At 48.5% G+C, this 24,712-nt stretch overlaps 3 protein-coding genes across 5 annotated transcripts; 2 read left to right on the top strand and 1 right to left on the bottom strand.

The window, feature by feature from the left end:
- The first annotated feature begins 876 nt into the window (after positions 1-876).
- Positions 877-11,229, top strand: PREB (prolactin regulatory element binding). Its single transcript, XM_036748881.1, has 9 exons — positions 877-1,220; positions 1,920-2,115; positions 2,335-2,561; positions 2,784-2,864; positions 2,968-3,092; positions 3,332-3,505; positions 3,641-3,713; positions 3,926-4,085; positions 4,273-11,229. The coding sequence occupies exons 1-9, from the start codon at positions 1,086-1,088 to the stop codon at positions 4,365-4,367; spliced, it is 1,266 nt and encodes a 421-aa protein (XP_036604776.1). The 5' UTR covers positions 877-1,085; the 3' UTR covers positions 4,368-11,229.
- Positions 4,931-12,332, bottom strand: ABHD1 (abhydrolase domain containing 1). Of its 3 annotated transcripts, XM_036748883.1 has the most exons (10): positions 12,177-12,332; positions 8,906-9,440; positions 8,637-8,797; positions 7,837-8,019; positions 7,526-7,571; positions 7,200-7,312; positions 6,714-6,887; positions 6,470-6,518; positions 6,215-6,380; positions 4,931-5,836 (listed from the first exon to the last, which is right to left on the bottom strand). In XM_036748883.1, the coding sequence occupies exons 3-10, from the start codon at positions 8,732-8,734 to the stop codon at positions 5,613-5,615; spliced, it is 1,053 nt and encodes a 350-aa protein (XP_036604778.1). In that variant the 5' UTR covers positions 8,735-8,797; positions 8,906-9,440; positions 12,177-12,332; the 3' UTR covers positions 4,931-5,612. The 3 variants fall into 3 exon arrangements, with proteins under 3 accessions (XP_036604778.1, XP_036604777.1, XP_036604779.1); XM_036748882.1 differs by lacking the exon at positions 8,906-9,440 and having other exon boundaries at positions 12,177-12,329; XM_036748884.1 differs by lacking the exon at positions 12,177-12,332 and having other exon boundaries at positions 8,906-10,605.
- Positions 12,333-14,000: 1,668 nt separating this feature from the next.
- CGREF1 (cell growth regulator with EF-hand domain 1) lies at positions 14,001-23,266 on the top strand. Its single transcript, XM_036748885.1, has 6 exons — positions 14,001-14,596; positions 20,515-20,590; positions 21,373-21,438; positions 21,546-21,616; positions 21,755-21,879; positions 22,091-23,266. The coding sequence occupies exons 1-6, from the start codon at positions 14,299-14,301 to the stop codon at positions 22,730-22,732; spliced, it is 1,278 nt and encodes a 425-aa protein (XP_036604780.1). The 5' UTR covers positions 14,001-14,298; the 3' UTR covers positions 22,733-23,266.
- Positions 23,267-24,712: the final 1,446 nt, after the last annotated feature.

Raw genomic sequence — 24,712 nt, 5'->3', positions numbered from 1 at the left:
AGTCATGAAGTCCATTGGCAGCACAAAAGTCAAGACTACGGTGGATGGCCCAGATGCAGCGGCTGGCGTCTTGACCACCCCACAGCACCCGCTTCAGCCACCTTCATGGCCATTGGAACAAATTATTCTCATCTGCCCATTCCACTGGGGAAAGTCTTCATATGCTTGGGGGAGACACTCCCCTCCCCCAACACGCCTGTTGGTTACCCTGAGCCTGGCTTAGCCCCTCTGCCATGATGGTTTGGGGTTGGGGCATGTTGTGCCGCAGCTTCCCCCGACCCACGCTGTAGCTTCTTGGGGCCGCTGCTCAATAAATGTTCCCGAGGTTGGGGTGTAAATGAGGACGACTCCTCTAGATCCTCCTCACTTCTGAAGACAAGGATTCCTGTGCTGGGCTCACACTCCCTGCGGGACCTTACTCAGATCACTCAGTCCGTAAAACGAGGATGATATTAAGAGACCTCTGCCTGAGGCTTGTTATGAGGGACAAATGAGATTACGGCGTGTAAGCGCTCGGCAAACTTTAGGGATATGTAAATGTTAGCTAAAGATAGAGACAATTAAGAACTGAAGCAGAAGTCACACTTCTTCTGCCCCACTTCCGCCTTCTGGGGTGAGAGTGGTTCATTCAATCTCAGCGAGGCACGCTACTGAGTCTTCTCGCGAGTATTCGGGCTCCCAATCCCGTGGCCTCTGCCCCGAATCTGTACCGGAACTATGCACATAGTTACTCTTCCCGGGGTGGTTTTAAAGAAGACTTCCGGTATCTTGCACAGAGATGTCCGGACTTCGCGGGCGTATAGAGGCGCCTCAGACCTCGGTGCCCTTACTCACGTGACCTACGTGGTCGAACTGTGCTGACGTGTACTGTCACCCTGCGCCTGCGCCTGAAAGGCTGTGGGATGGGGGCGCTTGCGCAGTGCGGTCGTTTGTAGCCTGGATTCAGGCGGTGGGAAGTGGAAGCTGCTCTTGGGCTAGGGTCGGAGCCGGGCCTGGAGCCGAGTTCTCGCGGGGACGGCTAGGGTGGGCTGAGCGAGCGAGTGAGCACCGGGCATGACAGTGCTGTGAGCCGTGCAGGCTGGACGATGGGACGGCGCCGGGCGCCGGAGCTGTACCGGGCGCCATTCCCGCTGTACGCGCTGCGGGTCGAACCCAGCACCGGCCTCCTCATCACCGCGGGCGGGGGCGGCGCCGCCAAAACTGGCATCAAGAATGGAGTGGTGAGCCCCCGGCCCGGCGAGAAGGGGACCCTGGGGTCGACCCGCCCAACTCCCCTAGCCGGGACCACCATGCCCTCTCCCCGCTGTCATAGGCTTCCTCCTTCGTGTCACCCTGGAGCTCCTCTCCTCCCACCCACTTCCCGGTGACCTTTGTGCCCCTCGTGTTTTAGAGGCCCCTGGTGCCCCCCCCCAGTAGTGCCTAGTGTAACATTCCACCAGAGACCCCAAGACTGATAGACTCCTCACCCTGTGTTGCTCAAATCTGTCACTTCCCACCCCCACCCCCATTGTCTGTCTTCACCCCTGTGCCACTGAGGTGTCCCTGCCCGGATTGGTACTTTAGCTGGGTTCAAAGCAGAATGTCTCCAATCCCTGCTGTGGTTTTTCACTGTAATGGGTCTTTGCAGGCAAGACTAAAGCTTCTCCACTTCCTTCACACGTGTAAGGGAAATGTACAAGGCCTGGTTAAAGTTTCCCTTCTGATGTTTTAAGAGATTGGAGCTTCTGGGGATTTCCAGCCTTTACCCCGTAGTCAGTTGAAGGAGATAGCCTACCTCAGAGAGGTTTGCCAGGAAGTGGAGTTTCCAGGGACTCCTTGAAAATGAATCCTGATGAGTCCTAGGAGATTTAAAACGCCTTTCCCCCTGAGGCTGCCCTGGGCATGGGCTTAGCAGACCTCACTTTGTTCTATTTCCACAGCACTTTTTGCAACTGGAACAGATTGGCGGAGCTCTGAGTGCCTCTTTGCTGCATTCCCATGACACAGAGACTAGGGCCACCATGAACCTTGCCCTGGCAGGGAATATTCTTGCTGCAGGGCAGGATGCTACTTGTCAGCTCCTTCAGTTCGGACCTCAACAGCAGGAGGAGAGCAGTGACAAGCAGGACAGTGCAGGTGAGAAGCCTCATCTCAAACTGCTCCCAAGAGAGTAGTGAATCTCTCTTTCAACTTTTCTCATACCCCACCAACTTATATTCCTGGATCCTCTAAGGAGAAACAGATAATCACTACAAAGCTACACCACCACCTTCCTCCCATGATGTATTGTGAAAGTTGCAGAGAAGAGCCAAGTGGAACTGTTGAGAAATCTAGAACCACAGTTTGTGATTGCAGGTCCCCAGGAGCAGGGCCCAAGGCAAAGGAAGGGGACGGGAGCCACGACTGAAACACAAGAAAATGGGGCAGCAACTCATCGAGAGGGGGTGGAGCTGAACGTGGAGAACTTGGAGTCTGTGCAGACAGACTTTGGCTCTGACCCATTGCAGAAGACTGTGTGCTTCAATCATGATAATACCTTGCTTGCCACTGGGGGCACTGATGGCTTTGTTCGAGTTTGGCAGGTTCGGCTTTCTGGGGATAGACAAGTGTGGGATGGGGGTAAGGCCTAAGTTGTAAGAGAATTTGGAATGGATCTTGGGTGAATTTGATGGTTTAATCCTGAGATAGTCTATGAGAGTCAAGCACTGAGTAGGAAGAGAAAGCCAGCTTAGTGGGTACTGAAATTAGAGTGAGTTGGCCACTGTCAGTGGTCCAAGGTTATATATTTGTGATTTTGGCTGCAGGTGCCTAGCCTTGAAAAGGTTCTGGAGTTCAGAGCTCATGACGGGGAAATTGAAGACCTGACTTTGGGCCCTGGTGACAAGGTGAAGATATTGGAAACAGTGAAAAAGATTAGAAGTTCAACTTGTGCAATAAGTGTGTCTCATTAATGACCCTTCTGTGCCCTTCTTTCTGTTTCTTCATCAGATGGTGACAGCAGGCTGGGATTTTAAGGCCTGTGTGTGGCAGAGGGACCAGCTGGTGACAGAATTGCGCTGGGATGAAAACTTGCCTCCTTTACCTGACACACCTTACCGCTATCAAGCTTGCAGGTGTGAGGGCTTAATAGGGAGGGTAAATGGAGGAAAATTCTGCATAAAGGGAGGGGAAGACCCAATAGGAGTGGAATAGGGATTAGTTCCACCTATAAGCCCCCCAAAAACACAGATGGGGAGAGTTGGGTTGGGAATTACCATTGGTCCCTGAAAATAGCACTTCTAAATTCATTAAGAATAGAAGAGGGTAGGAGGAACTCTGTGGGGATCTGAATAGCACCACCCCTGGCCCCCAGGTTTGGGTGGGTGCCAGACCAGCCTGCTGGGCTGCGGCTCTTCACAGTGCAGATTCCCTACAAGCGCCTGCGCCGGCCACCATCCTGCTACCTCACAGCCTGGGATGGCCATAATTTCCTGCCCCTTCGGACCCAGCCTTGTGGTAACGAGGTCATTTCCTGCCTCAGTGTCAGGTATGAACTGGTAATAGGGTGGGTAGACATTGAAATTAACATCTGGGAGTGGGGTCCTGAATCAAGAGAGGATTGGGGGTGGGGGTGAAAATCTCAGCAGATGCCATGGGATTGATGAAAGTTATGCTTTTGCAGTGAATCAGGCACCTTCTTAGGCCTGGGTACCGTCACTGGCTCTGTTGCCATCTACATCTCTTTTTCCCTCCAGGTAAGTGGGTAGGGTGGTATTGCAAATGGGATAGCATGAATGTCAGGAGGGAGGTCTCAAGGAATGGAAGTGGGAGTGGGTGTTTGTACCCATCTGTCTCATCTGTGGGAGAGAACAGTCCTGTATGTTGGTCCAGCATATGTTTGCCCGTGGGAAGGGACAAAGCTATATTTGTGACCTTCCTGATTGAGCTTCCATCTTCCCCTCTCCAGCGCCTCTACTATCTTCGGGAGGCTCACGGCATCGTAGTGACAGATGTGGCCTTCATGCCAGAGCAGGGGCGTGGCCGAGAGCTCCTGGGGTCTCATGAAGCAGCATTGTTCTCTGTTGCCGTGGACAGTCGATGCCAGCTGCATCTGTTGCCCATTCGGCGTGAGTTTGGGGGAGATAGTGATGGGAAGAACTGGAAGCAGAAGTGGAGAGGGAAGGAATGGGAAAGTAAAGTGTCATTTTTTGGAAGCACCATCATTTTCTCAGCTTGTGCTGTTTGCCCCAGCTAGACTGACTGAGCTGTACTTTGTTTGAGTGCTCTGTGCCTATTCTCTGGACTTTCTCCTAGGGAGTGTCCCTGTGTGGTTGTTGCTGCTGCTGTGTGCTGGGCTCATCATTTTGGCCATCCTGCTGCTTCAGAGTGCCTTCCCGGGCTTTCTCTAGCCTTCCTTGTTTCCTGGGGGATCAGGACCCTGGACATTGAAAAGACCAGAGCCAGTCAAGGCCTAGGGCACCACTATTTCCACAGAGACCAGAGCTGAAGCTGCCCCATGAAGACAAGGAATATGATAGTGGCCCCCTCCCCACCAAAAGGCTGAGTGTTGCCGAGCCCTGGGCTCTCGGCACAGGTTCTTCTCATTTCATCTAAGCAATTTCTGAGGTACCACTCACTGCTCCTTCTAACAGCAGAGCTGAAACTGTTCCGGAGAGGACTGAAAGTGTGACAGCTGTCCCCACCTCACCTAGAGTCTGGATGCTGCACAGCCCCTGCCAGCCTTTCCCCTCAACAATGTGAAGATGTCTGGAGCCTTGGTGGCTGTTCTACCCCCACTTTGTTTGAGGAGCTCATCTCCCTCTTGCTGCTTGGTGATGAAGTGAACACATCTCATCCCTCCTCTTCCATGCAGCTCTTGTTCATTTGCAACTGAGATTAAGTCGGTGTTCCAGTCCTTAACAGCTGTTTATGGGACTTGGAGGTTCACAAAAAAAAATTAGAAGACCAGTAATGCCTCAACAATAGGTTTTTTTATTATGTTGAATTTTCATTCACAAAAGGGGAAGCTTAAGGCTTAAAATGAAACAAGCAGGAGTTTGGGAGGCAGCAGGGGAAGGAAACAGCAAGGTCTGTCTCCAGGACCTCGAGTGTGGGTTAATCATCAGACCACACTAGGAGGAGGAAAAGGGTGGAGAAGGGGTCAACAGTCTTCTTTTGGAAAAGATGCCCTTGGTCAGCACACCCAGCCCCCCTGAGTTCTGTCAGTCTTCCTAGTTACTATGTGGGGGATGTCATCACCTTCATACTAGGGCAACTCTGAAGCCAGTAAAGATCTCGGGTTTTATCAGAAGCTCCAAGTTCTCATCCCAACCCATCTGGTTGGTTTCCAGTGGCACTGGCCATTAACTAGCATCTCTCTGCCTATGTGAATGAAGCCTAGCCAAATCAAATAATACAAACAAGAGATATGGAAGTTTACAGAAAATGGTAGGAAGGGGGAGAAAGCATTCCTAGTGTCCAGAGCAGAAGACAGACACACCTGGCCTACAGCTAGCCAGCCTGGCTATGGCTGCAGTAAGTTTCGGTCATCCCTAACCATAAGGGGAGGAGAAGGGACCTCACTGAGTCAAAACAAGTAAAAGTTAAGATTTAATAAATGAGGGGAAGCTGAGCTGAGATCTATGGCTCTTCTCCTAGGAGTCGGTCAGCCCTTGGCCTTCCTTGGAAGGTGGGGTTTCGCTGAGGGCCTGCAGTTCCCCTGCATGCTGGAAGACAGCGGCAGCATACTGGTGAAAGAGGCGGCTCATGTAACAGTACTGCCATGGGATCAGCCCCTCCAGGAAGCCGATGTGGCCACCCCGGGATGTAATCAGCAGTGCAACATGTGGCAAGTGTGTAGCAGCCTGTAGTGGGAAAGCTGGGGGCGGAGGGAGGAGGAGAGAGGGAAGGGAGAGCTTAGTCAGGAGCCAAAGGAGGCTCTTTACCCCAGCCCCCTAAGCCAGGCCCTAGGGCCAGTTTTCCCTGGGATTTGAAGAGTAATAGCTAACACATCCCACTGTAAAGTCTGCAGATCACTTTGCCAACCTTGTTTGAGCCTCACAACGATCCTGTGAGACATAGGTGCTATCGTTAACTCCCATTTTACAGATGAACGAGCTTTAGAGAGGTCGTGGCTTTCCAGGGTCCTACTGTAAGGAAGTGTCTGAGGCCGGTTTTAATCCAGGTTATTCTGACTCTCCAGCACTCTCCCCTATACCATGCTACCTCTCTCAATGCTGAAGATAAAGAGACTCACCTTGAGGTGGGGAAAATGGGTCATCTGCTGCATTGAGACAGAGCACAGGGACACAAATTGCATCCACCTTGGCTCCAGGGCTTGCTGAATGGTAGTAGGTGTCACAGTCTTTATAGCCAAAGGCCAGTGTGGTGTAGCGCTCATCAAACTGGCGGATGGTACGGGCCTGACAGGGACAGAATCGAGCTTAGCGGTGACAAGAAGTGGAGACGGTTGCCAAGGGATTGGGGCAAAGGTGAGGGCTTAGTTCTCTACCTTAAGCACATGGTCCACATCCAGTTTCTCCTCGATCACCTTCCTATGCCTGTAGTAGAGTGTGTGTGTCAGGGGAGCAGTCGCAGCTCTAGTTTCTGTAATTTTTCCCCAATTCCAGCCTGACCAATTAATCCTTTCCCACACTGGCTACCACCCTGGCCTGCTTTTATTTTTGCAGTAGCAAAAGGCACCGTTGTACTCAACTGAAACTTCCTCCCTTTTCCCCACCCTGCCACTGCCCTACCGTCCCACAAATCGGCAGAGTGCAGCTGTGAGGTGCTGGTTGAAGAGCAGTGCATTGAGTGGCGTCTCCAGAGAGCGGGTGGTTTCAAAGGAGTCCCAACATGCAGACAGGGTCAGTGCTGCCACCAGCCCTGCTGCGTTACCTGTCTGTGCAAGGTGGTTCAGCACCAGGACCCTGCAAGACATTGGGATCAAAACTATAAAGGGAGGGAGGAAAGGGGAGGTTTAGACTCTGGTGTCATTAGGAGATGGTAATCACTAAATAAGGAGATAGATAAGGTAATCAGCAGTGAAGCAGTCACTTAGGGAAAGGGAGAGGAACAATTAGCTGAGAGTTGGGCCAACATAGGATGATCATGGTCTGTAAGGAAGCAGGGCCAGAGGCCTGTTGGAGGTATGAGTGAAAGAAGGGACAGAGATTTCTGCTAAGGAAGGACTGCAGTGTCTCATTGCTTAGGTCAGCTCTAATAACCTAGTTGACTCTTACCCTCCTAGTGAGATTCCTACAGCCAGCAGTGGGGATTGTGGATACTGGTGCTTTATGTGATTCACAACTATCTCCAGGTCCTCTGTGTTACCAGCGCAAAAGGCCCTGTGGGTCTGAGGACAAATAGTGTCACATGGAGATAGGAATAGACAGAAGGGCACAGGGCCCCAGGAGATGAGGTAGCTCAGTGGGGCAGGGTGGAAGAAGGGAGTGATGCAGATAGGTGCAAAGTCTGTAGGGGGACAAGGCCAAAGGCTTCAAGACTGCTGAGGACGATGGGGTCAGAGGGGTGAGAGCTTAATGCTAGAAGAGGGGATGGAACTCACCAGCAGTTCTTCCCCACGGCAGCCCCGGTTATTAAACACGACAGTCCTATATATAGCACAGACAGGAACATCTCAGCCAGACCTGCCCTAGAAGGCCTTTATGGCTTTTGGGGTATCTTGCAGAGAGATTCCAGTCATGAGGGACCCAAGCCTAGAATCCACAGAATTCTCTCTGCCTCCCAGTAGCAGGTTTCTCCCAGTATCTGTTTTCAGGGGAGGCTGCCCTTCCTTTTGTAAACTCCTCCCTGCATCTGTTTCTCCATCCTGGACTACTCAGACACCTGCCAGCCACCCTCAGTTACCATTCTTACCTGTAGCCATCTAGAGTGGCCTGGTATACTAGGTGAAGGATGTAGGTCTCCTGGCTGCTGCCTGTGATGCCCGGGAGCAGTAACACAGTGGGCCGGTTGACAGGGTCAGGGTATTGGCTATTCTCAGGTTCTTCGGCCCAATCTAGCAGCAGCTGTCCGCCATCAGGTGTCTGGAGCACCTCACTGTGGAAGGGTGTATACAGAAGTATATCTAGGGATTTCTAGACCTTTGTTCCAAGAATTCTGTTAACACCCGAGCTCTAAACCCATGTGACATAATTTTCCTTCCCTACCTCAGAATCCCAAGGCTGAGTTAATAAAAATGACCAATCTTAGTGTTGTTTATTTAGAGGGTAGGGGAAGATATAATAACTAGACAGGTGTCAGATTTTCTGGTTGGCTATGCCAGCAAAACTCCCAAGTGTGGCAGGAACCATATTTAAAATGTAATTGGGAAATGTTTAACAAAATAAATAAAAATACAACATAGAACGATATTAACTTGTAGTTTTCTAAGTCAATATGTTGTCGCAAGGGTCTCTCTTTGGACACCACTGAACTATGAGACCCATCCAGTTCCCAAAGAGAGGATTTGTCCATAATCACAGAATGAATGAGAAAATAGAATTGTGGCAAGAAGGCAAGCCTAAAGGCCAACTCTTGGTATTTGTACTGTAATGGCACCTTTTGTGCTTGAGTTCTACCCAGGGTGCATAGCCCAGAGAGGATGGGATGGGGTCAGATAGCTAAACAGGGCTCCCTCTTTTTTAGCCTTTCTCTAACCTCTCAGATCTTCTCACCTCCAGTAGGAGACAGGGGGCCGGGACTGCACAAAGACTCGGAGGACAGTTTGAAGCCTCCCTTCGAAACACCATGGCGTAGGGTAGAATGTTTCCATAATAATAGGGCAGTGCTGCTTCAGGAAGGCCCGGAATTGGGGCCCAGCCACCAGCCGAGGCTTCTGTAACCACAGAACACAGTCTTATCTCATTCTCACCTCTTGTCTCAGCCCACCACTGCTTTCCCACAATGAGGATGGTGTAGCACCAGACTGTAGTGGAGGACTAACCAGATGAATTGCTCCTTATCCATCCCCAGGGGCTAGTATGCTCTGAGCCTTGATCCGTAAATGTGGTCTTGACCAGGCTGAACCTGTAGGGGTGAGGGGATCTTCTCTGGTTTAATGATAGCTCCCATACACTCCCAGTTTGAAAAATTGGTAGGAGCCCAAATCACTTGCAGAGTGATGGAGCAAGCCCAACCAAAAAATGGATTCTTCCATCTTCCCTGGAATGCATATACCCCAAGGGTGACCCCAACATAATGCCAATGGCTGCTCAGATCAGGGATAACCCAGCACTGTATTCCATTGGACTAGAACAGACATCCAAGTGATGATTATCAGCTCCAGCATCCCAGCAGCTGGCTACCAATCTGGTACAGGATTTCAGGGAACAGAGACAGACACATGCTTACCTCTAAGCTAATTACAGAGTTTGTGGATAACATACAAACCAGTTGTGGAACACTTGCTCACAGAAAAGTTTACAAGGAGATGTTCTTCCACCTCTCCAGCACCATTGAGCCCCCAGCTTGGCCTGGTTCTGGGAAATGAACCCGCACACATGATGGGAACCCAGATGGTCAGCTCTATTCAAGTTACAGACTGATTTTATGTGGCCTAGAGCAGTTAAAAGCATTGTGGGTTTTAGGTGGATAGAAGACAATAGTGGCTGACATTTGTATAGCATTTAAAGTCTGTAGAGCACCATTTACATTTTGTCCATTTGATCCTTATAGCAATTCTGTGACATGGATACAATTCTTAGCTCCTTACAATCGAAACCAAAGCTGAGAGAGATTATGATTTTTCCCCATGACGCAGAAAGTGTCTGAGGTGGGATTTGAACCCTAGTCTTCCTAACTCTAAGTCTAAGCACTAGGCGTGCCCACTGCCTGTCAAAGGGAGCTGAAGCCTCTTGATGAACTAATCTAGGGTAAGCAGAATTTCAAAAATGGTCATGAACAGGTCACATAAGGATAAACAGTAGGTGTTGGTAGAATTCCTTTAGGGTTGGGTTGTCCTCAGGGAGTCATCCTAGCCGTTTGTCCCATAGCTGTCAGCCTGGTCATGAGAGGTGCACTAGGAATAATATGAAGGTGACAACCAAGGTGACTAAAAACATAGTTCTCAATTCTTCATACATGCTACCCCATATATTCCCCATAGCAGCAAGTGAAGGCTGAGGTCTGAGCCAATCAGAAAGCATGTGTATGGAGAAGAAAGCCCAAATGCTTCAGGCTCAGAAACATCCATCCCAACCCTGGTGCAGGACTTAGGAAATCGTACAACACAAATAATTCTCAGACCACTGCAGTAATCAGAAAGGCAGCGTTAGAGGGTAGGGAGATCATACTGATTTAATGGCCATTGAGATCTGCTATGCTCCTTAAGAAGCTTGAAGCTATCTGAAACTTTCATATTTGTTTGCAAGGAGGCACAATGGCCTGGCACATAATAGGTGCTTCATTAATGCTTGTTGATTGATTATCCTAGAGTGCTAATAATGTAATGGTTGATTCCTATATAGACTATAAGCTTCACCCTAGTTAAGTGTTCCATGGCCATATTGTATGCTGTGGATCACAAGGAGGTGAGAGTATGCTTGGACTAGTACAAGTCCATCACTGCTACTCAGAAAAGCAACAACTCCTCAAGTGTATATCCTATGATGTATAATATCAGTAAGATTTATTTATTACTAAGCATTACAATCATTATTTCATTGCTCTTCATGATAACCCTGTGAGGTAAATGCTACAGGTATCATTATCCCCATCTTAGACACGAGGACACTGAGTCTCAGACTGACTTGCTTATGTGTTTGAGTTGGCGTTCAGACTCAGATCTTGCCTGATTCTGAGTCCAGGGATCTTTCTATGACACCATACAGCCTGACACTAGTTTACTAACATAGATCGGAAATTTTCCTTCATATTAACCACAATTTGAAGATTTGGTGTTTCAAGACCCATAAAATGTGTCAGGAATCTCTATACACTTGGTTATAAACAGAGAAAAAAAGGTTTAGAGAGGAACCATTCTTGCCAATGTTTGGGATCAGAATAAATAGAACTTGCTTCAAAAGAAGGAGCTTAGAACAACCTCGTAAAGGACAGGGGTGAAATTAGGCTTGTTTTTTATTTTGCTGGTGGGAGTGGGGTGTTGTACTGTGGGATTGATAAAAGTATCCTGGTAGACCTAGCTCCTTGGAACAAAGAAGTTTAATGAAAATTGAGAAGGAAGTACAGCTTTGAATTTGGATTAAATGTATTGAAAATAACACATTTTATTGGTTTTTCTAAGCCAAATTAAAATGTTGGTTTATAAAATCATCAGCCTCCTGACTAGATTTTCCCACTAATTTAGATGATCAGAGGGTCTAGTCAGGGGGGATTGAAAGAGCTCAAGAGCCTGGCACAGTTAACCCAGTCAGCTTCTGAGCTGGGTGTGGCAGCTCTTGGAGCATTCAAACAAGGTGGGGTTCCCTTATTCCACTTCTAAGCTGGGTGAGGTGGCCCTAATAGTTAGCAGTTTTGGAGTTTATCAAGTTAACCAGGCTTCTGAAGGCCTTTCACCCAGTGGAACTAATGAGCAATTTGCCCAGCCAATATGGGAAGAGAAAAGCAACTCAGAAAAGTAACAACTCAAGTATGTATCCTATGGAGTTGCATTACACCAATAAGATATTTATTGCTAAGCATTTTACATACGTTATTTCATTTATCTTCACGATAACCCTGTGAGGTAAATACTACAGATATTATTATCCCCGTCTTACACATGCAGACACTGAGCCTCAGACTGACTTGTTCAGAAGAGAAAAATATAGAGTGATGGCAGTTTTGCAGATTACTAGGACCTCAGGGTTACTCCTTTTGCCCTGACATATACCTGAATGGCTAAAGCTATTGCACAGAGACCTGAGTTGCCTTCCCACCATCCCCCTGTCTACAAGCAAAGGGTGCTTGAGAGCCGGGTGCTTAGCCCAAAGCTATGGCCAAAATGATAGGTAACCTGCAAACTCTTTCTTAGGAGATTCAGGAGATTCCAAGGCAAATGGGACAAAGGTCCCACCAATTACAGTCCCTGTGTGACAGATGGGGAAACGCTAGTCATAGCTGGCTTTAGAATCACTCAGAATCCCTGGAGAAGAAATAAGGCAAGGGACCCCAAACACTTCTGAAACGTACTCCACAACCAAGCTGTACGTTACTCGATGATATCCATGACCAGGCTCCCAGCCCAAGCAGCCCAGAGTCCCCGACAGCGCACCCACCTGGGGCACATATGCCCAGTAGTAGCCCAGGTAGAAGACGGCGCTAAGGCCCAAGAGGGAAGGGACGAGCTCGCTCCAGGAGCCATCCTGCGGGCCTGGATCTGCGATCGGCATCATCAGCCCGAAGCTCGCTTTTAGCTGCCCAGCTCGGACTCCAAGGACGAGTCTTCAACTTTGAAGGGAAGCCCCGCCCCCCCGAACACTGGGCCCCACCCCGTGCACAGGATTGGGCGGTCGGGGCCCCGCCCCGCGATGGTCCCCGCTGGGCCCCTCCCCTACAGGACCCTCTGCTGATGGACCAAAGAACAGAGAGGGAGAGTGAGTGGGAGGAGAAGCAGCTCGAAAATGCCAAAGAAACTGAGGTCCTGAGGGGTCAGCCGGCCCGAGGGAACGCAGGGATTGACTGTCAGAGCCAGAACCCAGAGCCCCTGGGACCTTGGACACTGACCTTACACCTGGCCTCCCGGTCGCGGGCTCTGCAGCCCAGACACCCGGACAAAGACAGCTGGCATGCGTTTTACCGTGGGATCTAAGCACACTGGCGGCTACACATTCAGAACAATGTCCTCATCCCTTGTCACTTTTCTTCCCTCTCTTTTTTCTCTCCAGTCCTCATTTCTCTCCCCCTCCCTCGGAGTTAAGAAGGATTTCCCCTCCCCCACAAACAGTCACGCAACCGTCACGTGATCGCGCTGTTACACAACATCACAACTAGCACTCACAAACAAGGACACAATGATCATACAGTTACATGTCTGATACATCCCAGTCTTTCTCACATACATAGAAGCTGTGGCACACAGCAGTATACAGCCAAAACACACTCCTCCTCCTCTCTTCCTTCTTTCTCTTGTCCCTCTCCTCCTCTCTTCCTCCTCCCCTCCCTCCCTCCTGCCCTCATTTCTTCCTCCCCTTTTTCCTTCCTCCTACCTTTCTTTCTTTCTTCCTCCCTCCCTCCTGTCTTCTTTCTCCCTTCTCTCCTTCCTTCCTTCATTTCTTCCTCCTCTCGCTCTTTCCTCCCTCCTTTCTTCCGTACCTCCTCCCTCCCTCCTTTCTTTCCTTCCTTCTCCTTCCCTTTCCTTCCTTCTCCCTCCATCCTCCTTTTTTCCTTCCCTCCTTCCCCCTCCTCCTTTTCTTCCTTCCTCTCTCCTTCCTTCCCTTCTTCTTTTCCTCCCCGCTGTCTTTCTCCCTTCCTCCCTCCTTCCCGTCTCTCCCTCCCCTTCTTTCTTTCCCTTCTTCCTTTCTTCCTCCCTCATTCCCTCCCTCCCAACCTCTTTCCCTCCTCTCACTCCCTTTCTTCTTTCCTTTCCTCCTTCCTTCCTCCCTCCCTGCTTCCCTCCTTGTTTCCTTCCCTCCCTCCCTTCCTCCTTTCTTCTTTCCCTCCCTTTCTCCCTCCTTCCTTCCTCTCTTCTTCCCTCCCTCCTTTCTTCTCTCCCTCTTTTTCTTCCTGTCTTATCTTTCTTTATTCTTTCTTCCTCCCTCTCTTACACACACACTTATCACTCCCACACACAGAAGCAGTGACTGCATACACAATAGTCACATAGTCACAAGGCCAATGCAATATCCTCCAAAGTCTGCCCCTATCAGGCACACACATGTATACACATGTACAGTGTCTGCACACCCAACGAATCTCCCACTGTCTCTCTCTCTCTCTCTCTCTCTCTCTCTCTCTCTCTCTCTCTCACACACACACACACACACAGAGGCAGTGGCACACACAGTAGTGATGTACAACATCCTCCACTGTCTCTGTCTCTACATCCGTGTCACACATGACGCAGTGTCATGATTATACAGCCAAAACAAAGTTTCCCCTACACACAATGACAGACACAACAGATATAGCGATACACAACCAATACCCTTCCCATCAGCAATAGCCACGCATTGCTATCATATGGTTACATACTCAACACATGCCTCCCTCCACTAAGTGACACCCAGCAAGGTACACACAGTCACATGCTCAACACAACCCCCTCCTCCCTACTCCCACGCCAGTTCTCTTTTGTCTCTTGTCTCTCTATCTCATTGGTACACATGATTAAACACCCAATACAACATCTCTCCACACACCCCTCCGGGTAGCTGGGAAGTTGGAGGGAGGAATCGACTGATGGGATGGGATGGCCAGGATGCATCCTGGGGTGTGCTGGGGCGGGGCTGTCTTCCCATGCCCTGTGGACTAGAGGTCTGCCGAGGTCTCCTGCTTTCCCTCCACCCCACGGCTCCGGGCAGAGGCCGTGTCTGTGGCGGTGCCTGTGCCCGTGCCCGCAGAGGGGAGGGAAACGCTTGGCGACGTGGAGCGGCCACGTGGAGCGGACCTGGGGCGGGGATCTGCCGTGGCCGCAGCGCGGCAGGAAAGACAAAGCCGAGGAGCCCTTCTCCAGCCAGCACAGGAGCTCACGCAGCAGGTGAGTCGAGCTGGTCAGGAGTCCCAGGGCTCGGCGAGGGTGGGCGGCGGGACTGGGCTGCCCACAGGGGCGTGTGAAGGTGGGAAGGGTCCCAGCGTTTATTCGGAAGGGTAAGTGTGTGTGTGACTGACAATGACAATGATAGTGACAGTGACAGGCAGAGTCAGGGTATTCCCTTGTTCAGTGTTTCAGAAGGTTTGAGTTGGACAGTGAGCATAAGGCTAACAGTGTGATGCGTCTGAAGATAAATTACTAGGCTGGATTAATTGAAGTAAAATACGTAGAACAAGGGAAGTGATAACCCCAACCTCTTCTGGGAATTGTTCCATCAGACCTGAAGCATTGTTTCCACTTCTGGGGTCCACATGTCAAGAGAGACATTGACAAGCTTAAGTACAAGCAGAGGAGGATGATCCATGATGGTTAGGATGATGGGAGGGAGCTGGACATCAGATAATAATAGTGAAGGTGGTGGTATTTATATGGTCCTTTAAGGTTTGCAAAGTGCTTTACATAGATTATCTCGTTTGGTTCCCAGGACAACTGAGAAGTAGGTGCTATTATTAATCCCTTTTTACAGATGAACAAACTGAAGATGAAAGAGGTTTAGTAATTTGCCCAAAGTCACACAGCTACCAAGTATCTAAGGGCACCTACGTGGCATGGTGAATAGTGACCTCCCTGGAATCAGGAGGAGCTGAGTTCAGATCCCACTCAGATACTTACTAAACTTGATTAATCCTGTTTGCATCAGTTTCCTTATCTGTAAAAAAAGCTGGAGAAGGAAAAAGCAAACCACTCCAGTGTCTTTGCCAAGAAAACCCCAAATGGGGTCATGAAGAGTCAGATGCTACTGAAATGACTGAAGAACAACAAACAACAACAGTAAGTGTCTAAGGCAGGATTTGAACTCAGTTGTTCATGACTACAAGTCCAGCTCTGGGATCCACTGACACTTAGGTCATATGAGAAGCATTTAAAGGATCTGGAGAACAGTTCTATGAACGATCATGTGAATATAACATTGTCTTCAAATGTGTGAAGGGCTGTCACACGTACAGGAATAAACTTGTTCCAGAGGATAGAACTAGGGGCAGTGAGCAAAAGTTATAGAAAGGCAGAACTCACTTCAGGAATGTTCAGGAACCCAGTCCTGAGGTGCTTTATGAATGCCTATCTGGGATCCTAGAGAAAGATGACTGAGTTTCAAGCCCTTATAATTTCTCCAATGGGCTATTGCAATAGCCTTCTAATTAGTCTCCCTTCCCCATTCTTGCTTTCCTCCCCAAATCATCCTCCACCTAGCTACCCAAATGATTTTCCTGTCCTCCATGCCTGGAATGAACTTGCTGCCTTTAGAATTCATTTGTTGTTGTTTTAGTCCTGTCCAACTCTTTGTGACCCCATTTGGGGTTTCCTTGGCAAAGATACTGGAGTGGTTTGGTATTTCCTTCTCCAGCTCATTTTACAGCTGAGGAAACTGAGGCAGAGTTAAGTGACTTGCCCAGGGTCACATAGGTAGTATGTATCTGAAGCTGGATTTCAACTCAGGTCTTGCTGACTCCAGTCCTGGAGCTCTATCCATAGAGCCATCCAACTGCCTTTTAGAATCCAGAGTTTCCTTCAAAGCTGTCAGTTCAAGCACTACTTTCTAAATAATGCCTTCCCTATCCCCCACCCCCACCCCAGCTGCTAGTGCCCTCCTTCCCCAAACTATCTTGTATTTATTTTGTATCTACTTTAATAGGTATATGTTGCATACCTCACCCACTATAGAAGAAAGCTGATACTATTTCCTTCTGTCCTTGTATCCCAGGGACTAGAATAATGCCTGACATACAGTGGGCCCTTAATCTACGCTAGTTGAGTGATTGAGGGATCTCTTAAGTTTCCTTCTAGTTCTTAAGACTCTAAATCCTTGAAATATGTCTATGAAATAAATTCTTACTGAGTACTGACCTTGCAGAGGATTTAAAAATAGATTAGTTATAGCCCTCTTCAGTTTAAAAGGAATCTGAAACCTGGTAGGGAAGATAAGGCATCTCCATAAATGACTAGAGTCCAAGGTAGAATGTGAGAAATGTCATAAAGGACAGTATCCAAAAATGCCTTCTGGGCTCAACTTTGAAGCATGTAGAAGATTTCAATGGGCACAGATGAGGGTGAGAAGGGCATTTCAGGTAGAGGATTGAAACAAAGACCTGGGGTAGTGGTGGTGGTTATGAGCCAAACCAAGAGAACAATTTATACAGTAACAGCCGTCTGAAAGACTGAGTAGCTTTAATTAACACAGTGACTAACCGCAATTCCCAAGGACCCGGGATGAAACATGCTGTCCACCTCCAGAAAGAGAACTGATGGATTTGGAGGGCAAACTGAAGCATATTCTCTTCCGTCTCTTTCTTTTTCTTGGAACATGGCTAATGTGGAAACTTGTTTTGTGTGTCTATAATATTGATAATGGATTTTGTTTTTCTTGCTTTCTCATTGAGTTGGGGAGGGAAAAGGGGAGAGAGAATTTTGAACTGGAAAAAAAATAAAATTGAATTCAATTATTTAAAAACAGGACAAGAGAAATAGACATTATCAAAGGACTGTGTTGCCCAGAAAGAAGACAGTCATGGGGGCAAGAGCCAAGGGATTCACACGGAGAGCTAGAGTCTTCCACTAATTAGTACTCTTCTGAGGGGACAGAATGAGATAGACCTCTAGCATTTGGGTGGACACCTTGTGGTAACTTTTGGGAAAACATGGAGAAGGATGAGCAGGCATGGCAGAGTTGTTCTCTGCATTGTTGAAGAGAACTCTCAAAGTGATGAGACCACAGACCCAACTGAGTCTTTGAATGTTTAAATCTTGCTTGGCCATTTGTTATATTTCCTACCATCCTCTGATTGAGGGTGGGGTGGGGAGGGTTACCTTCAGGAAGTCTACATCATCTTTAGTACCAGCTAGTGCTCATAGCAACGAACAGCTGTGAATAGATGTCTTCTTTTGTTTCCTGGGAAATTAAAAAATAATTCTTAAAAAAAGAGATAAGGTGTATTTGGGGAAAACAGAAGTAATCTGTCATAGTGGATAGAGGGCCAACACTAGAGTCCCTCGCTGCCTTTCTGTCCTTTGGGTTTTTTCTGCATACTCAGGAGGTAGCTGCCAAGGCTGGAAATCCCATCTCTCAAGATTTCAGGTTCCCAGATATGCTTAGGGATGAAACACAAGGGGGAACAAAGACAGCCAGGGACTCAAAGTCACTTAGGCAAATAACTGTTCTCGCTGCTATGTCTCAAACTGTATATCACCATTTCAGCCACATCTCACCTTCCTCTCTGTCCCTCTCCCCTCCACCCCTCATGTTCAAGAAAGAGCTAGCAGAGTCCCAAAAAGTGGGTAGAATTTCCCTCCAGTCCTTCTCATAGCCAACTGAGGGGAAGGATACCCTCCTGACTCTTTGTCCAATCATTTTTTGACCCAACCCCAGTCATCTGAGGACCCAAGGAATTAATTTATCAAGAGTTTGAATAGCATATGCCCTTTAGCAAGAGATTTGAGCACAGACGCCCACAGAAAGGGGCCAGAGTATAGGCCTATCACTATGTTCCAGTCTCTTCCTTACATCGTATTACTCCATTGCGTACCTATTGTTTTCACTCTATGACATCACTGAGATTCACCTTCAGCTTGAACACTTCCAGTGATAGAGAACCACATCTCTATAACTCTACCCCCCACCCCATCCATTCCATTCATTAGCAGGATGTTCAGTCATCAGATATGTAAATGGTATCACTGTTACATACCTGAGTACAAGCATGTATGCATATTTACATATATGGGGAGGAAGAAGGTAAGTGGATGATGATGGGAAGAAGCTGGATGCCAAATGATATGATGATGATGATGATGATGATAACTATGACATTTATATAGTACTTTAAAGTTTACAAAGTGCTTTACATAAATTATCTTATTTGATTCTCGTAACAACCCTGGGAGGTAATTATCCCCACTTTACATATGAAGAAACCAAGGCTGAGAAAGGCAGAGTAACTTGCCCAAAGTCACACAGTATGTGTCTAAGGCAGGCTTCGAACTCAGGTCTCTTTGATTCCAAGCCCGTCACTCCATGCATTTCATAAGGGTAGAACTAATACTATGAACAGGTGGAGCCATATTGGCTTGTGGATTCTAAGGAGTCTCCCTTGAATAAAACTGGATCCTCCTCACTGGCCCTTTAGAGCTTCCAGATGTTCCATCATTATACACCCATTCTTTTGAGTTAACAAGTGTCCTCTTTTAAGATGGAAATTCTCCTTCAAGGTACCCCTTTGGAGAGCTGATCACACTCCAAGCATGAGATAATCTTGTTAGTTGCCAGCTCAAGTTCTAACCCAAGGGATGGAAGCTTTGATGGGGGATGGGGGTTGGAGGTTGGGCTGAGGGTGAGGAAAAGGGAAAAAAGGGGAATTTTATTTTATTTTTAAAAGGGGAATTTTAGAGGCAGTGTATTGTCCCTAGACAGAAGTCTGGGCAGGGCATGGAGTGGAGACTGTCTGACTGACAGCAGCATAAGCCCTCGAGGCAGCCAGGGGCAGAATATCCTTTGAGGTGCTCCATTGTATTTACTTTCTTGTATACAACATTATCACTTCCTTTTAATATGATGTAAACTCGGGGCAGCTAGGTGGTGCACCGGCCCTGGAGTCAGGAGGACCTGAGTTCAAATCCGGCCTCAGATACTTGATACATGTACTAGCTGTGTGACCTGGGCAAGTCGCTTAACCTCAATTGCCCTGCCAAAAAAAAAATATAATGTAAACTCCTTGAGGGCAAGGTCAAAGTAATTTCTGTCTTTGTTATCTCCATAACCTAGCACAGTGCTTGGCACATTATATAATAGGCACTTACTGTAATTAATAATCACTTATTGTAATAATAATGATGATAGGAGTGACAACAACGGTGATAGTGAACACTTATAAACACTTACCACATGCCAGATGCTGTGCAATCATAAGCACTCCTACAATTATTATCTCATTAGATGTTCACAACAACACCAGGAGGTGGGTGCCGTGCTCATTTCACAGATGAGGAAACTGAGGCAAATGGGGCCTCGTCCAGGGCCACACAGCTAGTGAACGTCTGAGGCAGGCATCAAGCCCAGGTGTTCCTGAGTCATAGAAAGTCTCTGTCTTTGTTAAGTCTTCATCTTAACGATATCTAGGCCTTTCTCTCTCTTTTTTTCCCTGGAGGTCTCTATGCATTTCTTTTATTTTTTCTATCCTGCCCTGTTTTTGGGTTCTTCTGGGGAGCCCCCAAGATGAGTGCATGGTAAAGGGGATGGGTGGGAAGGGAAGTAAGTGTCCAGTGGTTTGGCGGCAGTGGAAAGGGTTTTGGAAAAAGTGTTGATCTGCAAGTCAGGAGGTATTTTAGTCCTTATTCTGCCACTAACCAGCTGTTTAACCTTGCGTAACTCTCTCACCCCAGTTTCTCATCTCAGTGCCTCAGTTTCTTTATCTGTAAAAAGAGGATGTTGAACTAGGAGATCTTCTTCCAGCACTCACTTTTTGTGGCCCCTCCCTTGGGGCATAATGCTGTCACTGGCCCCTGGGAAGAAGAGTAGTAACAATCGATCCTGCTATGGCACTCTTGGATGACAAAGTGCTTTACACTGCAATGATCCTGTTGGGCACGATAGACGTTATTACTCCCATTTGACAGGTGAGGAAACTGAAGCTCAGAGAGGCCACTAAAAGACTCGCTCACTAATCATATAGCTAATGTCTGTACGGCAGGATTTGAACGCAAATTTCTCCTGATTCCAAATCCAATGCCCTTTTCACTATATCACACTGGCAGCAGAGGTATAAGCCCTCTACTTCCTGACTCTCTGACCTTGGTCTTGGTTCCAATTTCAGGGAAGATGCTGTCCTTGTCACTGTTACTGTGGTTGGTACCCATGGGTCAGGCTGCTCCCAAGGATGGAGCTACCAGGTAAGTGGGGCAGGTAGCACATGTGGGACGAGAGAGGCAAAGCTATGGGGCTGGGAGTGGGGAGAATCCAGGGAGCACCTGAGAAGATGGAGTTGCCCATCTGTATCTGTGGAGGTAGTTTTCACACACTGGGAGTTCTCTATAGAAGTCAAATCCAAAATTGTGTTGCTAATATTTCTACAGACAAGAGAGAAAGACAGAGAGATGGGGAGAGAGAAAGGGAAAGAGAAACAGAGAGAGAAAGAGAGAGAGAGGGGGAAAGAGAGAGAAAGGGGGATAGGGGATAGAGGGGGGAAGAGAGGAAGGGGGAGAGAGAGGAAGAGAGAAAGAGAGAGACAGACAGACAGACATCAGGAGAGAGAGATTGAGAGCAGTCAGGCAGCTGCAAAAAGAGGGGCATACAGACTCTAAAACTGGAAGGAAGCCTGGAGGATGCCTTCATTTCACAATGAGGAAACTGACACCCAAAGAAGTTAAGTGACTTGTCCAAGATCACCCAGGTGGAAAGAAGAAGAATTCAAATTCAAACTCTAGTCCTCTGAATGAACCAAAGTTCTCCCTTCAGGATGGCAGGAAGGCTCTAGTGGCTGGTGTGCCCTTTCCCCTGAGTCCCTGTTTCTTGGAACCCTGGTGAGGGAATCATTTTTCACTTACTTTCTTATGCTGGGAAATATCTTGGCTCCCTATGGCCAAGGGACTTGGAGACCCTTCTGAGGCGACTGACCTGGGCCTCAGGAGAGTGGCTTTACACTAAGTGGCTGGTCTTTCGCCTCTCTCTCCAGGGCTGAGGCTGAAGCAGGACTTGATATATCGTCTAACCCTTTTCAGTCAGGCCAGGAGCAGTTCCGGTAGGTAAACTAGGGTGGGGTGGGGGGAGAAGGGGAAGCCTGCAGGGCAGACCCCTCCCCTAGAAGCCTGGGGCCTCCCAAGTGCCGATCTTTTGTTGTTCTAATAGTTTGCTGCTGAACTACCTGAAAGGACTGGGACAGGCCTCTGGGGACCTGGAACAACTGAGCCGAGAACAGGGTGAGCTTGGGCCAACAAAGATAGACAGGGGACCTACCTGAGTGTCCCAGAGGACCCAGGGTGGGGAGTCATTCATTGTACCACAGTCTTGTCCTTTTTTAGCCCAACATCTCCCCTAACCCAGCCTCTTCCCTGCAGTGCTGTTATATCTCTTTGCGCTCCATGACTTTGACCAGAGTGGACAGCTGGATGGCTTGGAGCTTTTGGCTATGCTGAAAGAAGCTCTGTTTCCTGGGGCCCGTGCTTCATCTTCTACAGGTCAGGTATGGATGACTATTTGAGGTCCTCAGCTGGAGAAGAGCTTTCTGTTTTCTAGCTCTGGTACCTGTCCATAGCTCTTTAGGGCTCTGAATGGTTATGGTGAATCCCAGAGGGGGCGGTGATAGGGATCCTAAGAACATCTCAAATTGTTTCAAAGCCCAGCAAGTGAGAGCCCTGGCAATGACAACCACCAACCTGGTTGTGTTACTACAGGTGATCAAAGTAGTGGACAAAGTGCTGGAAACCCAGGACCTGGACAGAGACGGGCTGGTGACACCTGCAGAGCTGCTCACTCTCCCTGGAGATGCTCTGAGGCACAGAGAGCCACAGGAGTCCTCTGTTCCACCTCCCCAAGACTCAGAACTTATTGGCAGTCCTGCCATGTTGGCTATAAAGCTATTAGAACAAGGCACTGGGGAGGCCATGATCCAGGAGGGAGCTACAGGTCCTGAAGGGGAAGATAGAAAGGCCATAGATTCTGGACAGGAAACTAGGAGCCTGGTGGAGACCATAGGCATTGGAGAGGAGGATAGCATGAAGGCCACAGATCTTGAGCAAGAGGCCAAAAGCCTGGGGGAGGCCACAGGCCCTGAAGAGGAGGATGGAAGGAAGGACACAGACCCTGAGCAGGAGGCCAGGAGCTTGGGGGAGGCCATAGGAGGTCCTGGAGAGGAAGTGGGATACCAAAGTGAAGCCGGAGAGGAGGTCAAGGGTCCTCTAGGGGAGGATGGAGAAGCGATGGAGATTATTGTGGCTGACGTGGGAACCCTAGAGCTAGAAGAGCATTTGGAGCCTAGAGAGCTTCCAGGTGAGTTTGGAGGTCATGTGATTCAGCCAGAGAATGATGAAATGTGAGTCTCAGGTCACAGTCCTAGAAGCCTCAGTCCCACATGAAGACATCAAAGAGGTGTATGTGTGTGTGAGGCAGGGTATGAAAGTCCCTGGTGCTTCCCTAGGGCACCTGTCTCAGCCTGCCACTGCTCATCTTTTTCCTGGTCCTAACATAATGGCAGCCCTTCATTTGGTTCAGGGAGAGCCCAGAGTTCAGGTTATAGAACAGTAGTGACAACCTACCCTGAAAATTGACCTTCATCCCAGAAAAAGCAGGTAGCAGCTGGGTCTAGTCACAAAGTCCATGGGCTTGTGCTGAATAACCTAGAACTGAATAGCATTGACCTGACGGACACTTGGCTACACGTCTAGTCTAGATGAATCAGTTTGGGGAGAGGGTAGGTGGGCAAATGGCCCTAAGTAATCCTGGAATGCACAGACATGTGGTCTCTTTGTATAAGTCTGAGAGAATCTGAGCTAGGCTAACTCCAGGCCAACTTGAGAAACAGGAAATTTCTATTTGGTGCCAATAAATGCCCTGCAATCCCTTTCCTTGTACTTAATAGCACTTGTGTTACCCCAGCCCATTTCCTACCTTTCAAACCCTGCCTGTCCTGCTTCAGTGCTCCCAGGACTCTGCTCTGCTAGCTCTTCTAAATCTGTGACCGTGTACCCCTCTTCCCAAGTCACACTTCTAAGGACACCCCAGGTCTCTAGAGCTCTTAACAACACCTACAGTGCTTTGCTCACAACATCCCTGCAGAGTGGAGAATACTGGCTCACCTAAGGCTGATAAAGCTTTACTGTTAGTCTTGTACAGAGAAGTAAACTAAAGCTCAGCAAGCATGAATGATCTGGCCAACGTCACCCAGCTATGTCGTGGGTATGAGGGGAAAGGGCTGAATATGAACTTCCCAAGCCGGTGCTTTTTCCAATATCTTGGGCTGCTTTTTAGACACTTTAACAGAAAACAGGGACTCCAGGGGCGGGATCTGAGGTAGGACAGGCCAGCTGGGAAGATATTCGAGGGCAGAGGAGGTTAGACTCCCTAAACTCCAAGCCTGTCCTGGGGGCTGTCTACACAGCTTATGTGCAGAACACACTGTGTCAAGGTCAGTCTAAGAGAAGCTGACCAAACCAGCCCACACTCCCCAGAGTCCTTGGCATCAAGGATGACTTGGGACTGATGTAAAGGTAATAGGAGTTGATGAGGCCTTATCTTTTTCTCCATGGAGAACTGAAGGGCAACTGGACTCCACCAAGCTTCATTCAGGAAATTACCATCTGAGTTCCAATGCGGCTGTGAGGCAACCTGACAAACATTTATGCATATTCTTGGGGGGGACACACACACATCTGGACCCCTTGGGGATAGGGCACAAGGTCGGGCTATTTTTCACCATCCAGGCAAGTCAGCTGGGCTGTACAGTAAAGTTCTGGACTTGGAACAGGGAAGACCCAAGTTCAAATCCTGCCTCAGAGTTACTAGCTGTGTAGCAAGTCATTCAACATCTCTTGGCCTCAGTTTCCACACTGGTAAAAAGAACTAACAGCACCTACTTTCCAGAGTTGTTGTGAGGCTCAAATATGATAATTTCATGTCAAGCTCCTTGCAAACCTTAAAGTGCCATATAAATGTGAGCTATTACATTCCAGGAAATCTGTGATTTTGTGGTAGCCCCTCCTACCTGGAGGACAGCCTTCAAGGGGATCTGTGACCTGCCTGCTGATGAGCCTCCAAAGGCAGCCAGGCTGGACCTTGGAAAGCAGAGACCCTGAGCCTCTCCTTGAAATCTGCTCATGTTGGTGGGAATGGCAGGAGCTTGCGCTCCCCCGGTTTAGCCTTTGGGGATCCCTGACCCTCTCCATGTCACAAGGAGACATTCCACTTTAGTGAAGGAAAGGGCTATATAAATGCAAGTCATTTTTTTTCTTCCCTGGAGTTTCAGGTATCAGACAAAAAAGAATGTGCCCTATGAGCCTTGACCTGCCATGAGCCCTTAG

This window comes from Trichosurus vulpecula, chromosome 3, assembly GCF_011100635.1.
Source record: "Trichosurus vulpecula isolate mTriVul1 chromosome 3, mTriVul1.pri, whole genome shotgun sequence".
Lineage (NCBI taxonomy): Eukaryota > Metazoa > Chordata > Mammalia > Diprotodontia > Phalangeridae > Trichosurus > Trichosurus vulpecula.
This window is presented reverse-complemented; position numbering and strand designations above follow the sequence as displayed.

What these genes read in the sequence shown, in the direction of transcription:
- ABHD1 (XM_036748882.1), bottom strand. Translation starts at nt 12,293, where the DNA reads ATGATGCCGATCGCAGATCCAGGCCCGCAGGATGGCTCCTGGAGCGAG. An exon ending in ACTGGGCATATGTGCCCCAG is followed by an intron (nt 8,798 to 12,176) that starts GTGGGTGCGCTG and finishes CTGTGGTTACAG; the next exon opens with AAGCCTCGGCTGGTGGCTGG. An exon ending in ATGTGGACCATGTGCTTAAG is followed by an intron (nt 6,381 to 6,469) that starts GTAGAGAACTAA and finishes TGTCCCTGTCAG; the next exon opens with GCCCGTACCATCCGCCAGTT.
- CGREF1 (XM_036748885.1), top strand. Translation starts at nt 14,299, where the DNA reads ATGGGATGGGATGGCCAGGATGCATCCTGGGGTGTGCTGGGGCGGGGC. An exon ending in TCAGGCCAGGAGCAGTTCCG is followed by an intron (nt 21,439 to 21,545) that starts GTAGGTAAACTA and finishes TTGTTCTAATAG; the next exon opens with TTTGCTGCTGAACTACCTGA. An exon ending in ACAACTGAGCCGAGAACAGG is followed by an intron (nt 21,617 to 21,754) that starts GTGAGCTTGGGC and finishes TCTTCCCTGCAG; the next exon opens with TGCTGTTATATCTCTTTGCG.
- PREB (XM_036748881.1), top strand. Translation starts at nt 1,086, where the DNA reads ATGGGACGGCGCCGGGCGCCGGAGCTGTACCGGGCGCCATTCCCGCTG. An exon ending in CTTTGGGCCCTGGTGACAAG is followed by an intron (nt 2,865 to 2,967) that starts GTGAAGATATTG and finishes TTTCTTCATCAG; the next exon opens with ATGGTGACAGCAGGCTGGGA. An exon ending in ATTTCCTGCCTCAGTGTCAG is followed by an intron (nt 3,506 to 3,640) that starts GTATGAACTGGT and finishes ATGCTTTTGCAG; the next exon opens with TGAATCAGGCACCTTCTTAG.